This window comes from Bidens hawaiensis, unplaced genomic scaffold (genome assembly GCF_021521415.1).
Source record: "Bidens hawaiensis isolate Kalapana, Puna unplaced genomic scaffold, B.hawaiensis_p1.1 tig00010199_1, whole genome shotgun sequence".
Lineage (NCBI taxonomy): Eukaryota > Viridiplantae > Streptophyta > Magnoliopsida > Asterales > Asteraceae > Bidens > Bidens hawaiensis.
The window spans coordinates 27653-43200 of NW_027491774.1; the positions used below are offsets into that span (position 1 = coordinate 27653).

At 31.7% G+C, this 15548-nt stretch overlaps 1 protein-coding gene across 1 annotated transcript; it reads right to left on the bottom strand.

Annotated features, from left to right (window-relative positions):
• LOC143534569 (plant UBX domain-containing protein 1-like) lies at positions 1-1414 on the bottom strand (the record flags this gene model as incomplete). The annotated part of the gene is made up of 6 exons (XM_077029031.1): positions 1-427; positions 537-644; positions 759-888; positions 984-1051; positions 1142-1210; positions 1300-1414. Coding segments are annotated over 6 exons (696 nt in total), but the record flags the coding sequence as incomplete, so codon positions are not given.
• Between the last annotated feature and the right edge of the window lie 14134 nt (positions 1415-15548).

Here is a 15548-nt window from a genome sequence, read left to right on the forward strand (position 1 = left end):
GCAAGGTGTATCACATACTCATTACGACCATCGTGCGACCTGTTTCGACCCGAACATATTCTGACCCGTTACCCTAACAACTCGTTTTATCCCTCCATGTCAAACCAAACAAGTAACATGATTTACACAGTTGCAAGACATCTAAAACAACATTCAAATTGGTATTGTTTTTAACTTTTTTTTATAACAAACATTTCAGAACTCACCTATAAAAATGACCGTCACATTTTCAACCATTTAGGCTTCACCATTTTCTTATCAGCAGCAGGCTTGCGCTCTTGAACCGTAGCAGGGGCGGCAGCCGCTACTGACCCGGTGGCAGTACCTTGGTCAACCTCAGGTTTGACCTCTTCGTTTATAAGTTCCAGACCTTTCAAAGACATCACATCCTCCTTAAGAAATGGGCCTGATATTGCAACACCACCATCTCCTGTACCACCACAAAACACACCACCAAACTTAACAACATTCGTGTAAAAGTAACGAATCTAAATTTAAAAATGAATATTCTAGTTAAATCAATGTTAAATTCACACCACCTTTTGGTTGATCGTATGAAAAATATACAATTGCACCGGGAACAAAGCCAAGAGAATAGAAGTCTTGTGACATGTCCTTTATTAGCTTCTTTGGAGGCGTAGTATCTGCAAATAAAAAATGCCAATATTCAATATAAAACAAATTGAGCCCAAAATAGACCAAATGGGCCGGGCCGGGCAGGGTCGGGTTAAATACATAGTAGCATAAAATATGCTCACATATATGGAAAGGAAGGTCTGGTTGAGCCAAAACTTTCACAAGAAGATCGATTAGGCTTTGAATTGTCTCGGATGGATGAAATGTGGCTTCTAATGTGCAATTATCTGGAAACCTGACACAAATAACCGCCTGCCAAACAAAGAAATAAACTTATATAATTTTTTTTATTTTTTATTTTTCAAAAAAGGCTAAATTCACTTCCTGTGGAATAATTCGGCCTTTACCTTGGTAATCCTTGCCCTCCGAGCAGCTTCTTCTGCCTCTCGGATTTTTCTTGTCTTCAAAAATTTATCTGCTCGCGTCATAAATTTATTATTCACGTAACAAAAATTATTCCAACATCAACACATGTTTTACCGTTTTACCATAAAGGTATTCTTACCTTCCTTTTTGGTAGCCAAAATGCGGTAATAATCTTCAGCAGTGAATTCATAAAACTCATCGGGCTCCTCTACGAAACGAAAAATAAGAAATTGGTATAAATACATACAATGAGTCTTGTATTTGATTGTTTATTTGAAGCCTTAGCTAAGTGCATACCGTTGTTAGTTGGCTCGTTTGATGCTTGAGAGGTTGTTAGTGTTGTCTCAAATACACGGATTTCTCGACCGTAATTTTGCTTTGCTGCAGCAAGCTTTTCCAGATTTACAGAACATTTTATCAAAGTTCAGTAAATGATTTATACAACAGTTTCTCAAAGGTCAGTATATGATTTATACAACAGCTTCTCAAAGTTCAGTAAGTTTAGCAACGATTTCGCAAATTGAATATATAAGCAACGAACTTCAAAGTGAGGTGATAAAATTGGAAGTTGATCTCATACAATAAACATCACTAATCACATATATAACAATTATGCATGTTCTAAGCTTATTAATTTCCCCCGAATTAATGCACGAATCTAATATCAAGATCAAATACACACAAACTTTAACGTGAGAACCTACAAATAACTAGAGTAATTATGTTAACACTAGAGTAATTATTATTATTTATTACTCTACAGTTTTGAACTAATGTAATTATTATTACTCAGCTTCATTTTTTGTAGTGTAATTACTCTAGTTCAAAACTGTTTTGAGTAATAATATTTAATTTAGTTAATTATATTTTGAGTTAATAGTCATTTTCATACCTGAGGTTTGGCCAACTAAGCAACTAAAGTACATTTTTCAATTTATTTGCAACTGAATACCTGGCGTTTCAAAATCATGCCATTTTCGTACTTTTCGCTAACCCCATCTATTATGGCCGTTAATTCAGGGGTAAAACGATCATTTTGCAAAAAATTTTAATTCTCATTTCTTTTGCCCCTTTATATCAATTTATCAAGTTAGCCAAACCTAAACACAAAATTCATTCCTCAAACTCAATAGACAACTTAATAGTAGCTCAAACTCAATAAAGCTCAAAATTTGGGTTACTCGATCTTCACACGTAGCGAAAAGTACGAAAACGGCATGATTTAGACATGTAAGGTATTCAGTTGCAAAAAATTTGAAAAGTGTACCGCAATTGCGTAGTTGGACAAACCTCAAAAATGACACTTAACTTCTTCTTCTTCTTCTTCTTCTTCTTATTATTATTATTTTATTATTATTATTATTATTATTGTTATTATTTGAACGGCCAACGAATCCTCCAAATGGGCTACTGGCTAAATTCACCACTTCAGGATACACTCGTCTTTCAACACTCGCCCGAAGGCACGACAGTGCGGTGAGATAAAGCCCGTTCAGTTCAAGGCTCTAACTAACTATTATCACTCTACTTCATTTTTTATAGTTTAATTACTCTATTTCAAAACCAGTGAATTTGTATATTTAAACAGAGCAATTCAATCAATCAAATCAAGAGGATACAGTTCATAACTTCATACAGGTTACAATTGATCAATAAACATGCAATTAATACAACACAACATGCAATAATAATATGAAATTATAGCACAGACAAAAAAGCCCTAATTTGATCCATTTGGTAGCACCTAACAAATTATGAGTAAAAAGAATAAGACCTCATCATATTGAGTGTCCATAGTGAATCAAATCAGCTTCAAATGCTCGTAAAATCAGCTTTTTATTATTATTATTATTATTATTATTATTATTAACGAATTGTTCGATAAAAAAAACCCCAAATTCGTATTTTGCTCTGCGTTTTCTTGCATAATAAGATTCTTTGTGTTCTTTGGGTATTGGGCTGGCAAATGTGTTTCAATTGGGCTTTTAGTGTAGTTTTATTATGCATGTTTATTGAAGCCCACTGGCCCAAATTGTGTTGTATAAGTTTATGGGATGGATTTAGGATTTTAGGGTACCAAAGTTTAGGGTTTAGGATTTTAGGGTACCAAAGTTTATTAGGATTAGCAAATTCGGTACCGGTACTGATTTGGTACCGTTGGTATCGAATCGGTATCAAAGTTTTGAGTTTCGGGATCGGTACGGTACCGGTATTTCTTGAATTTTTACCTTTAATACCGGTACCGGTACGAAGAATTTGTGATTTTCGGGATCGGGTATTTTTGATACAGGTATCGGTACGGTACCGAGCTCAGACCTAGTATTCATGGTCCGGTTTTCGCGGTTTTTAGGTCAAATCGTGAACCAAACCATTAGTAACGGTTTTTGGTTTTGTAACCAAAACCAACCTGTGGAACTCTTACCGAACCGAACCAAACCGTTAGTTACGGTTTGGCTCCGGTTTTTGGTTTTACGGTTTGGGTTTGAAGCGTCTTTATGCAAGGTATCCAAATAAAGGTATTATATACATAAGTAAAGTTGTCAAAAATTTACAGAATATAACTTGTCACAGTGTTGTGAATAAACAACCAAAGCCGGTGTGCTGGGAATGAAAAATGGTTTTAGGTTATAATTTACAAAATGAGGAAAGATGGATTAAAATGTTGTTTGATTGGACTTAACCATTCTTTTTCTTCATGTAAGAATACATGTTATTTAGAGTTTACACAATGCCAATTAACTCTTTCTAATCTATATCTATATCTATATTATATTATTAAGGAGGAGTTATGGACAAAAGAGTAAAATCACAATTAGAGCACGAGAGCAGAATCGTCGGTTCATAATAGGGCATAAAAAGTAATTTGCCATTACATCGTTTTGTTATTCAAGTGTATTGTACAAGTTTATAAAGCTTCACAAACTTTGGAAAAGACTATTTAATCCTTTTTGACATGCAAAAGGTTTGTTGTCTTTCAACCAATGATAATTATTATTTAATAACTACATTAAGACATATAATAATGCACAAATAATTAATAACATTTAAGTATTACTATAAAGGATTTTTTTTAACTACAAGCTAATGGCTTAAACATAAATTTTTTTTTGTGTCAAAAATTGGGTTCCAATATGTAGAAACATAGATATAAAGGATTGGATGAATATATAATTCTTCAACATCTGTTTTTAAGAGTCCATCGGTTTCATGTAACCATGTGAAACCCTTCACCTATTTTGTTGATAATTATTGATTGAAGCCATTGAATTGGTATTTTGAATGAAGATGATTGCAATTAAATTCACCTCATTATTGAATGCCTTCTGTTTGTATATAAGTATCCGCACTATTGTTCACCCTACCATATGTATCATTCAATTGGGGATTCAGATCAACAGCTATACTTGCTTCTTATATGTTATATTGTGGGTAAAGTACTTCCAATGCTGTAGCTAGATAATGGTTATGATATCGTACTTAATCGCCATTGTCCAACTCAGCTTTTCTTATCCTCTTTGTTTAAATAATTTATCTAAGCTAATGTAATTAAGTCATGGTTGATTGAGGTGTTTTGCCATACGCAGTTCTCTGTCATGGATTCTAAATGCGAAAGCTGAGTATTGAATTTCACCTCATTGATTTGGTAACATTTTCTATGTACTTATTTGTATTGCCAATTACTTTTACTTACTCGATTTTGCACTTGTTTATCTCAAATTGATTTAATTAGAGCTTGCATTTGGCTGCAAATTGATTTGGTGGATTTGAAATAATTCTGTGTAAATTGGGAAATTTATATTTTGTTAACCACATATGCAATAAAATAGTGTTTGAATTAAATGAGTGGGTGAATCTCTCATCATATGGTGTAGGCTTGAACTCTGCCTGTTTTCAATACATAACACATAAATATATAATATATGGTTTAGTTTGTTATGGATAAGCCATAACACATAAATATATAATATATAATATATCGTTTTTATTAGTTTTACCGTTTAATTTGTGTGCGTGTGTTTTTTTTGCAGTAAGCCTTAAAAGATTCGTTTAGAGAGCTTCAAAGACATGAGCAAGCTTAAAGACAAGAGCAAGCTTGATATTCATATTGTCCCTGACAAAGCTAGCAATACATTGACCATAGATTATTGAATCATTGATAGTGGAATTGAAATGAGGATTGCTGGTGAGTTAAAAAACAACGTTAACTATACACATTTTTCTTTGTATATTTAAATATTGTGAAAACAACATTGTTTTTCGGATTTGATGAATAGTCTTTGTATCGTCGCAAGATCTGGCAGCAAAGATTTGGCGGTGCTGATAATATTTGGATTGTTTGGGGGTTGGTTTGTAATTTGCTTATTTGGCTGGTCACCAACTAGAATATTTTGAACAACCATGCCTAAAGATCAGATTACAAAGCATTAGTTTATCAACTAGCTTAATCATGTTCGCAATGAAAAAAGTATGCGCACATATTCTAGCTTAACCATGCCTAAAGATCATATTACAAAGCATTAGGTTTTTACACTAACTTTGTTTACTATAATTCGAATTGATAAGTAGTTAGATATGTATTAAATAAAATTGTTATTAAACATGGCAAGTCTAGGGAAATTGGTATAGTTTGGATTTCTTTTGTTACATTTAGTATGGTACTTTTTTTACCAATCAAATTTTTATCAAAAAAAATTTTAAGTGGCCTGTGTCCTAATCAAGTTCTTCGTTGTTGGATCCAACACGAAATTTGCGGTCTTGAGTTTGATATAAACATGGTAAGTGAAATGTAAGATGTTAGTTTTTTTTAAATATATTTTGTAATGGAAACAAAAAATTATTACTGTACGTATGATCTAAATTTATGAATAAACATCATTCAGAGGTTGTACACATTAAATAGACTTTGGGAAACTTTTCACATGTTTGATTCGCTAATTTTTTTTTGTTTCATTCAGTACAAGGCATATACTAATTAGGGGTGTCAATCGTGTCGGGTTGATGGTTTTCGGGATTGACGGGTTAGTGTGTTGAGATTCTTCAATCCTAACCCAACCCATATATTTATTCGTTTCGTGTCGTGTCGTGTCGTGTCGTGTCGACCCATTTAAATTCATGTCATGTTCGGGTTGAGTTTTGGTCGACCCATTTTACATTCATATACGACTATTAGTAATACTTAGTCACTTAGTAATAACTTAAACAATTGATTACTTTTATATAAAACATTTCAATAATTTCTGATAAATCTAATTGTTTTTTGTATATTTATCTCTCGTTCCCGATTAACAAACTTAGGTTAACATATTTAGCTCAAGATAAGAATAAACGAATGGAAATAATCAAAGAATAGATAGTAAGAACTAATAAAATAAAAATGTAGGAGTAAAAAAGTAGATAAAATGTACTTTAAAATGAAATTATCTTTACTTTTAAAAGTAACTGATATTTGAAAAATTAAAAGTCAAGTATTTAACTTTTAAATTTAAAATTTCTTCTCTAAAATCAAAACATTAACTTCTCTAAAATTCTTAAACGTGTTAACGGGTCAACCCACTTTTTAACAGGTCGGGTTCGCGTTGGTCTGTTTTTTATACGAAACGAGTTCGTGTTGACCTGTTTAACAAAACAGGTCATGTCAGCCAACCGAAAACATATATTTTTTCGTGTCGAGTTTCGGTTAATGTGAGGAACTGACACCCCTAATACTGCCCAACATGATATGGTTATTGAACTTTATGATAACTAATATTGTTCCAAGTACATCTTAAGAGTATTGTCATTGACCTTTATGATAACTAATATTGTTCCAAGTACATCTTAAGAGTATTGTCTTTTGTTGTTTATATCATTAATATTATTAATTAATGCTCTTTATGTAGGCACTTGGGAACGATAGCTTGTATGGGTGTATACTTGGCTTGCCACATCATTTTTAGCTCAAGCAAATATATTATTGGCAATATTATTGTAAATAAATTCAATATCATATTCTATTTTGAATATTTTTAACAAGAATATTTAAACATTTAAAACATAATCAACTTGTAATGATTTGAAGCACTATGATATTAGAAGGCAGTGTGAGGGCCACATATGCTATGCTTTTCAAACATGAAGTTTTCTTAGTAAGAAATATGTTAAAGATGTTTTTGGAGCGGAGATATAGCATTTGTTTCATGCGGCACGATTGTGTATCAGGCCACGATTATGGATTGGATGAGAAGTTATGAAGGCGGTATCCTCACCTTCTAGAAGCCACGATTAAGTTGCTTGTTTAAGATGGAGAATATGATCTTATCTGCGGCTGGCTCCGTTAGTGTTCATTGGCCTGAGTTCAATCATTGAATCTTTTTATTTAATATGTGCAAATTTATGAGTTTATGCAATTTAATAAGGGTTCATGCAATGCAATGGAATGGTCACAAATAGTTTAGCGCATCTCCTGATGTTTCTTTTGAAGTTAACGGTTCTGAAGCTGGTTTGTTCAAAAGCCATGGTCTACTCAATTTTCTAAAGGTAGGTTAAATATCAATTTTGAGTTAACATAATACTTCCAATTAACTACCAAATTGGTAAAGAATCTGTTAAAGTTTTGTTACAGATTATGGTGTCTAGACTACAAAGTTAAAAGGCATTGTGAATTTTTTTTAAAAGGTTGTTAAAAAGTGTACGGTAATTTATGAGAATATGGATGTAGAAGTAATGGCTTTTGACTTACAAAAGTCAATGTTGACATTAAATTATGTAACATGTTCATGATTATAGGCATATGGTTCCTATGGACCAACCTAAGCAGCTCTTTGCATGTTAAAGACGTTGATGAGGGGGTCACTTTCCGAAAGTGCAACTGAGCCCGAACCAATTATCCCCCCCCCCCCCCCCATGTGATGTCAGTAGCCAGTTTGATGGTGTGTATGGTTCTATCCGCTTCTAAATTAAACTACTTAAGCCTTGGGTAAACTTAAAGGAAAAAAGAATTGGCTGATACTTAACATTTGGTAGCCTATTCTTAAATACGTTGACTCGTGCTTAATGTGAAACGAGGTCAAGGAATAGATAATATGAATCACCAACATATACAATTATTGCTCTATTGCTATTAATTTTATTGACATCATTTGCTTTATGAGTGTTTTTTTTTGCTTATTATTTTTATTTTGTATTATGTTTGAAAAAGTTAAAAATGGGTTACACTATTGGCAATTCCAAAAACAAGGTGCTAATTGTTTCAAGTTGGAAAAAAGGATTTGCAATGGACAAAATACTAATATTGGCTAGATTTGCGAGAATGGTACTTTGGGAATACTCAAAAGGTGAAACTACATACAATGGAAGTTATGCAATAACAAGATTTAGTTTCACATCAGACATATTTTAGAAAATTGGTGTAATGTTGCCTTGTTGGTAAACTTCACTTCAGGTCATTTAGATACTGTTATTGTTGGACTTTTTGAAAGTCAAACTTGTATCTAGTAGCAGTTAACGAGTCAACGTATTTAACTAAGTTTTGCACCTGATCATTTGTGGTAAAATTGTAAAATATGTGGAGTACGAAATCTTTTACAAGTAAGAAACAATTGAATTAAACAATTTTAGGATAACTATTTAACGTAACGCATAAATATTATCATAGATCTTCCAATTTGATTTTGAAAAACGTTTATTTCAGATGTTGCAGAATGGTTGAGAAAAGTTATTTATATCTTATACTCCAACCGAAACCGAAAAGACCATTGTTAATAAATATTTCACAAAACACGATGTATACAATATATATGCATACGTTAATATTTTAGCCCCCCCCCCCCCCCAAACACACACACACCACCAAAATCATTCAACAAACCATATGCACATGCGGCAACACGTTCGCACTGATAACCCATTACACGTCACACCAAACACTACCAACCAATATGAGAAGAATAACTCGAGCAAACCCGCGGCAACGCGCGGGCACTTTTGCTAGTAATATATGTAAGTATTTTTATAAAAAGAAATATAATTAAACTATATGGTCCGGTTTTATACGGTTGGTTTCCAATATAAACCGTTTGCTATGGTTTGAGAATTTTGAAACCGATTGACCAAAAGTTGAGGAAAAAAACCAACTGTGAAACCAAACGATTGACCGGTTTGGGCGGTTTCGTGGTTTCGAACCGTACCATGAACACCTCTAGTCACTACTGCATGTAAATTGATAACTTTTTAGGGTGAGGAGTTGCGTTCATTTAATCACAAGTGGTTTTAGACGCATCGGATTACAAGTTGGACGTACCAATGTACCATGTGCTCACACAGTACGTCATAAATTAAACCTGGAAAAATGACATGTTTTTGTTTTTGTAATTGATAGATGCATTGTTAAAATAGTTTTGACGTTGGGTCATATAACAACATAGACATTTTAGAAGGTTTTGGATTTTATTCTTCAAATATCAATACCAAATAAAGCATATTAAAGATACTAGAAAAAAAAAAGATATTTGGGATCGATAGAAACCATTTTAGAAAGTTTTGGATTTCATTTCTTGCATCTTTGGAAATTAATATGTTGATCGATTATGTTCGAATTGTCATCATTGATTGATATTGTCCCTGTTGATCGATTCCGTTTAAATCCTACCTGATTTTTTTATTGAAACCCGTATTTTATTGCTTCTTAATCATATTCTAAAAATCTTCACCGTGGCTCTGATACCACTTTATTAGTACTCAGGAACCGAATCATAAACATAAACTCAACATTACGAAGAACAAATGCAGAGAATTAGAAATATAGATTGCATTGAATAAATTAGTGGAACGACTTATATAAGAATCGTTACCGTAAGTATGTTTATATACCCCTAATCCAAATCGACGTAACCCTTGAGATAGGGTATGATGGATACTTAGTTAATTTTAATCCTAATTAATCTAATCACATAATAACAACAATCACATAAAATAATAGTTTATATATTTAACAGTATGATCTTAAGTAATATTAACAACACTCATGTCAAGATGTAACATGAACATGAATAACCTCATGTCACCTAGAAAAATGTAGTCATGTGTAATGAGAATTCGAGTTCAATAGATGAATATATTAGACAATAAGTAAACAATGGAGATGATTCGATCTATCGCTTAAAAGGGCTACTATTGTTGTTCTAGATAACGAAAAGACGCCAAGAATAGTAATGTGACACATGAACATGACAAAGTATCCGAAAAGGCGCACACGCCTACTTAAATGGATTTATTGAGATATCCATACAAAATTTCTAGAAATGGTAGGCTTTCATAAGTACTAGCCTGTATTGATTCATTCCAGGCCTAATTAACTAATTGTTTAAAGCTGAAAACATTTCTGCTGGTGGTCCGAACTTTTATAAAATTTACTCTCATCGGACCTCCGTTAAAAAAACTTAAAGGCATTAAATTTTATCTGATTTCAAACCGATATTTTGGGGTTTTTAATCAGAATGAGGATACGATTCGATTGATACAAAACCTTGAAATGTTTTTTTTATTTTTATCTTCCAGAAAGTAAACTAGGTTAATTTACATCTAGAAAGAGAAGCTAGTTTCCGTCCTATTATGAGCTCTTTTTAAAGTTGTTTCTCAATACTATTTCCATATCTATACATTCATATATTTATGTCTTGTATTGTTGTACTATATTTTATCACAATTCCCATTGTCATTAATCGTAGGTGACGCCAAATTATGTTGTGTTTCGAATGGATGCGTTGTCGTTTAAGGATTGTGTATAGGATGATGGAGGTGTACTCCTTTCTGTTATTCTGTATATACTAGCTTCCTTGTTAACAAGAAGATACACTCTGAAGTGCACTATCTCCTTTCCGACATTCAGTTCTTGCATGTATTTCGGGTATTTTGAGGTTTCAACCTACATATCTGGAAGTTATGTGTCATTAGAATCTTACATAAGATGAGAGATTATAAAAAAAATGAAAGAAACAAATTTGTCGAATATAAAACAGTTAAAAAAAGTGAGTCTTTTCTAAAAAATAATGAGTTTTTTAATAGAATTATTGTCTTCTACATGTGTTTATATGTAAAAAAACATGAAACAAGTTATGCAAGATTTTACATGTAAAAATTAATTTTTATGAGTTTTTTTTAAATTAAAACTCAGCGATCCTCAGTTTGTCACTTTCGTGGTTCCTTAGTGAACCTCCCTCCATATATGTGTATATAGGGTTTGAATCTCATCAAAACTCCAAAAAAAAAATGTTAGAACTTCAAACCTCTTAACAACCGACCATTTATGCATTTGTTTTTATATATATAGTTTCGTCAATATATACAATCACAAGTTTAGATATATATGATCACGATTACATATATGTGTAATAACCAGTTTACATATATGTAATCATGTAATTATATATAATAAATAAAGAAACTAACCAAATATATGAAATATTTAAATAAAATAATTGTTTGTTAAGAGATTTTATAAGTATTTAAATTATGTGAAAGTTCTGAAATTTAAATGTATGTGAGAGAGAGAGAGAGAGAGAGTTGTGTGTATGAGTTTAGCTTTTTTAGCGGCAAATACACACCCCTTAAAATCTACTACTAAATTACATATATTACGCATTTTGTGAAACTCGGACCCATACTGACTTAATAGGAATAAACATCAGGTGGCAATAGACCAAGAGGTAACGGACGTATGTTCTTTTTAATAGTTATGTATTTATGTATTAACACCACATACAATTAACCCATGGTTTACTTTTAAGAGTTTGTTGTGTTGTGGGTTTGTTTTTAATTTGCTTGTTATATGCTTAAGGTTGTAACAATAATGAAACCATGCCCTTCAAACATAAAAATGATAACAATAACAGACTGATTTGGACTAATTTTTAGTGTTCTATTATAAACTGATGCAATTTAGATTTTAATTTTTTTTAGAACGGCCAACAAACAGAATTGCCTAGATATTTCGTACGGGGTGACCCAATGGCAAAAGGTCACCGCCAGCTAGCCCAACCAAGCCGCACGAAGCCCTTAAGCGCCTCCAAGTTATCTCCAGTTATGAGGAAAACCCACCCACCCGAAGGCCCACTGGTAATAAAACCCGGACGTTCTCAGTATCGTTTTCCCTTAAAAAAAAGTTAATGGCTGTAAATAATAAACATATACTTCATTTAATTCTACTCTCTAAAATTAATAAGAAATAAACTAAATATATCAAATTTTATGTATTAAGTACTTCACAAACGATTTAATTACGACCACATAAAACAATAAATGTCTATTATAAATATTAGAAGGCTCAACCACTTAAAAAAAACATATTTACTAAATGCTTTAATACCCGTAAACTACAAACCAATGGTACCATACAAAGTTTTGTAATTACCGTGTGCTCTTTATTCTTTGTTATAGTGATAACAAGGATCAATGGTCGTATTAACCATCAATAATTCAATATGCACCTTGCAAGATATCACAATTAATTAAAACCTTATGTTTTTAAAAATTAAAATGATAAAATCAAATAATATTCATGTATAATTAAGTTTTGCTTACATAATATTGTTGCTCGTTTACCTGTCACCAATGTTTTAAAAACTGGTTTTTGACTCGTACCGGATTGAGTTAAAAAATAATACAACCGGTTGAACAGGGTTATACCGGGAGGTTCAACCGGTTGAATAATTTACATTATAGTTTTATATAAATGCAACTTCAACTCCAAAAATAACCCTAACATAAATGATTTCATAACAAAAAATAATCAAAAAGTTAATTCATATTAAAAAATAATACAAATGCACTCAATTTTTAAAAAAATAGTCTTAAAATTTACACGTTTGAATGTTAATTGTTAGGTTAAAAGAAATTTTGCAAATATATGGGCCGCAAATATCAAAAAATTCTTGGACATAAAACCGGTTTGCTAGAAAAGACCGATATTTTAGAAAAAACCGTCAGTACGATGTTCTAGCAACCCGGCTAAAAATATCGGGCTCAAAATACCAGTCTACTTTACGAAATTCGGTTTAACCAGTTTAACTAGACGGTTTGAACCGGTTTTTAAAACACTGCATGTCCCCTTATTGTAATCCATATTGTTTTTTTACTAAAGAAATTCAAGAAAAAAAAAAGATTTGTTGTAGCAATTAATGAGTTTTGTCATTCTCTCCCATTCACTAAAATAAAAGCATATGAAAATCAGGCTTTTTACACACCTCCTCTTGCTCTCTAATCTTTACCACCTTCGCAAGAGCTTTGATCCGTTAACTCATCCAACCTAAAATCATGGCAGGTTCCAGAGATCGTATCCGAACCAACATGCCCACTCGATATCATCCATCTGTTACTATAGATTGTTTCTTTTTTGTGTTCTTTGGTACTTGCAGTTTTGGTGACAACTGCAAGTTCAATCACCCCGTTCGTGGGCATCATTCGGTATAATAATCGTATTTTGTTTTCACTTTAAATTTGTGATATGTATTTTATAAAAATGGTTTTGTTACATTAATTAAATTTAGGTTTTCATAGTTTGAATTTACTTACTATATACATACCATTACATTGTTGTTTTTTTATGTTGTAAATTGATGTTTATTTGTTTTCTTCATGTGAAGGCTGATCATCAGCAAGCAATGGCAAATAATATGTATGAATGGTATGCGCGAATCCCATGCAAGGTATTATTGATTGAATACTTTTAAGATATGTTATTTGTTAACGGCAATTTTTTATAAGCGCGCGACTAATATTTTTTTAAATAAACGTCAATGACATACTCAGGAATTTTTATTTTTATTTTTAGATTTTTGAGTATGTCTACGACGTTTATGATTTGAGATCTTAATAGAATTTGGTGATAAATCATAAATCAATCTAATGCAATCAATTAAAATTTGTAAAAAGGATTATTCACGGATCTTGGGTTTTCATAAGAATGTGTTACTTTTTTATTTTGTTATAAAATTACAAAATGTTACAACTCATTTCAAGGCTTTTAATGCGTGTATTTAACTATTTTTATTTATAACTCATGGTTTACTTCAAACAATTGGTATGAGATATAAATAGAATGTAATATAATTGCATTTTGATTGTTATATAATTATATGTAACGGCTGTAATAATATTTTTAAAATTAAAGAGCATTTTGCCTAAGGATTGGGTTCATTTCAGAAGTATTCTTACGGCGAGAAGTAGTTACAACCAATCATAATTTTTCTTTTATTTTACATTTAAATTGCATATAAGGGTATATTGGTAATCTATTTTAATCTTACATTTGGCAACTATTAATTATTGGAGGTTTCAAATATTTTTATATTTCTTTAATAAGTATTTTATGTTTATCCGATTTCATCCATTCAAGAACACAAATATCGTCCCTATTCACGATCAAAGATTTCTAGCACCATCATCACTAATTCGATATTCAAGTCAAATCACCGAAAATTATTAAACTTCAAAAAGTAATAATATTATTCACTAAAAAAATCAATGTACTAGGTCTACTAGAACAATTTTTTTATATGTGATACATCATTATTATATATCATATAAGACCATGTTTTGTGTTACGTACACATATTGTTTTAAACAAAACATACAATGTATACATACATGTGAATTTTGTCTTACATGAGTTAACAATCTCCGTTTCTTCTTACCCACAAGAAACCAATCTTCAATAGATTATCTATTACACAATACCTACTCACAAAAATCTATATCCATGTAGACATTCGCAAATATAATACCATATAGATAAAAAGGTGTTAAACACTTAACCTAGATCCATGTAGGTATATTCAAACTTCAAAACACAAGGGTTCAACCCCATAAAATAATGTTTAAAAACACCAAAACATAATGTCATTTAAGATGATTTTTAGTCTTTGATAACCAAGTTCTCATTCTGAACTTAGAGCATCCATAATGCTTGATCTTTTAATGTTCATTTCATTTAGCAAACTCTTCGTTATGTATTAGTCCTTAAACTGATATGTATGGTTTCCTGTTATTACAGCATCTCTCCTTGACCATAATCACAAATTATCTTCCCCATGAAAGTCTCCTAGACCACAATCCCAATTTATCATTCTGGACTGCATAATTATCTTCTGTTAATAAACCCAATGCATGAATCTGCCAAATGACCAACATTTCTTCATAACTCATAAAATAGTCCCTCTGCACAAAATACAATCTTTTTTTTTTTTTTGCAAATCAATTGTATAGCAAACAAAATAAACTGCTTACACTTATGTAAATTTAGGGATATCACCGGTTTTGAAACTGATGGCGCGCAAATAACAACCTACATTGTCACTTACATATAAGTTTAATCATCCACATTAAACAAAACACATACACAACAATTCACCATTTCATAACAACATAGCTACCTTAACATCATACACCAAAACCAAAAACCTTTAAATAAGTGTACACAAACCATACTAAAAATCTTTACATTCTAACATCACGCAACAACTTAACATCTAACTCCAAAGCCAATAAAAGCCTAAACAGACCACAAGCCCAAG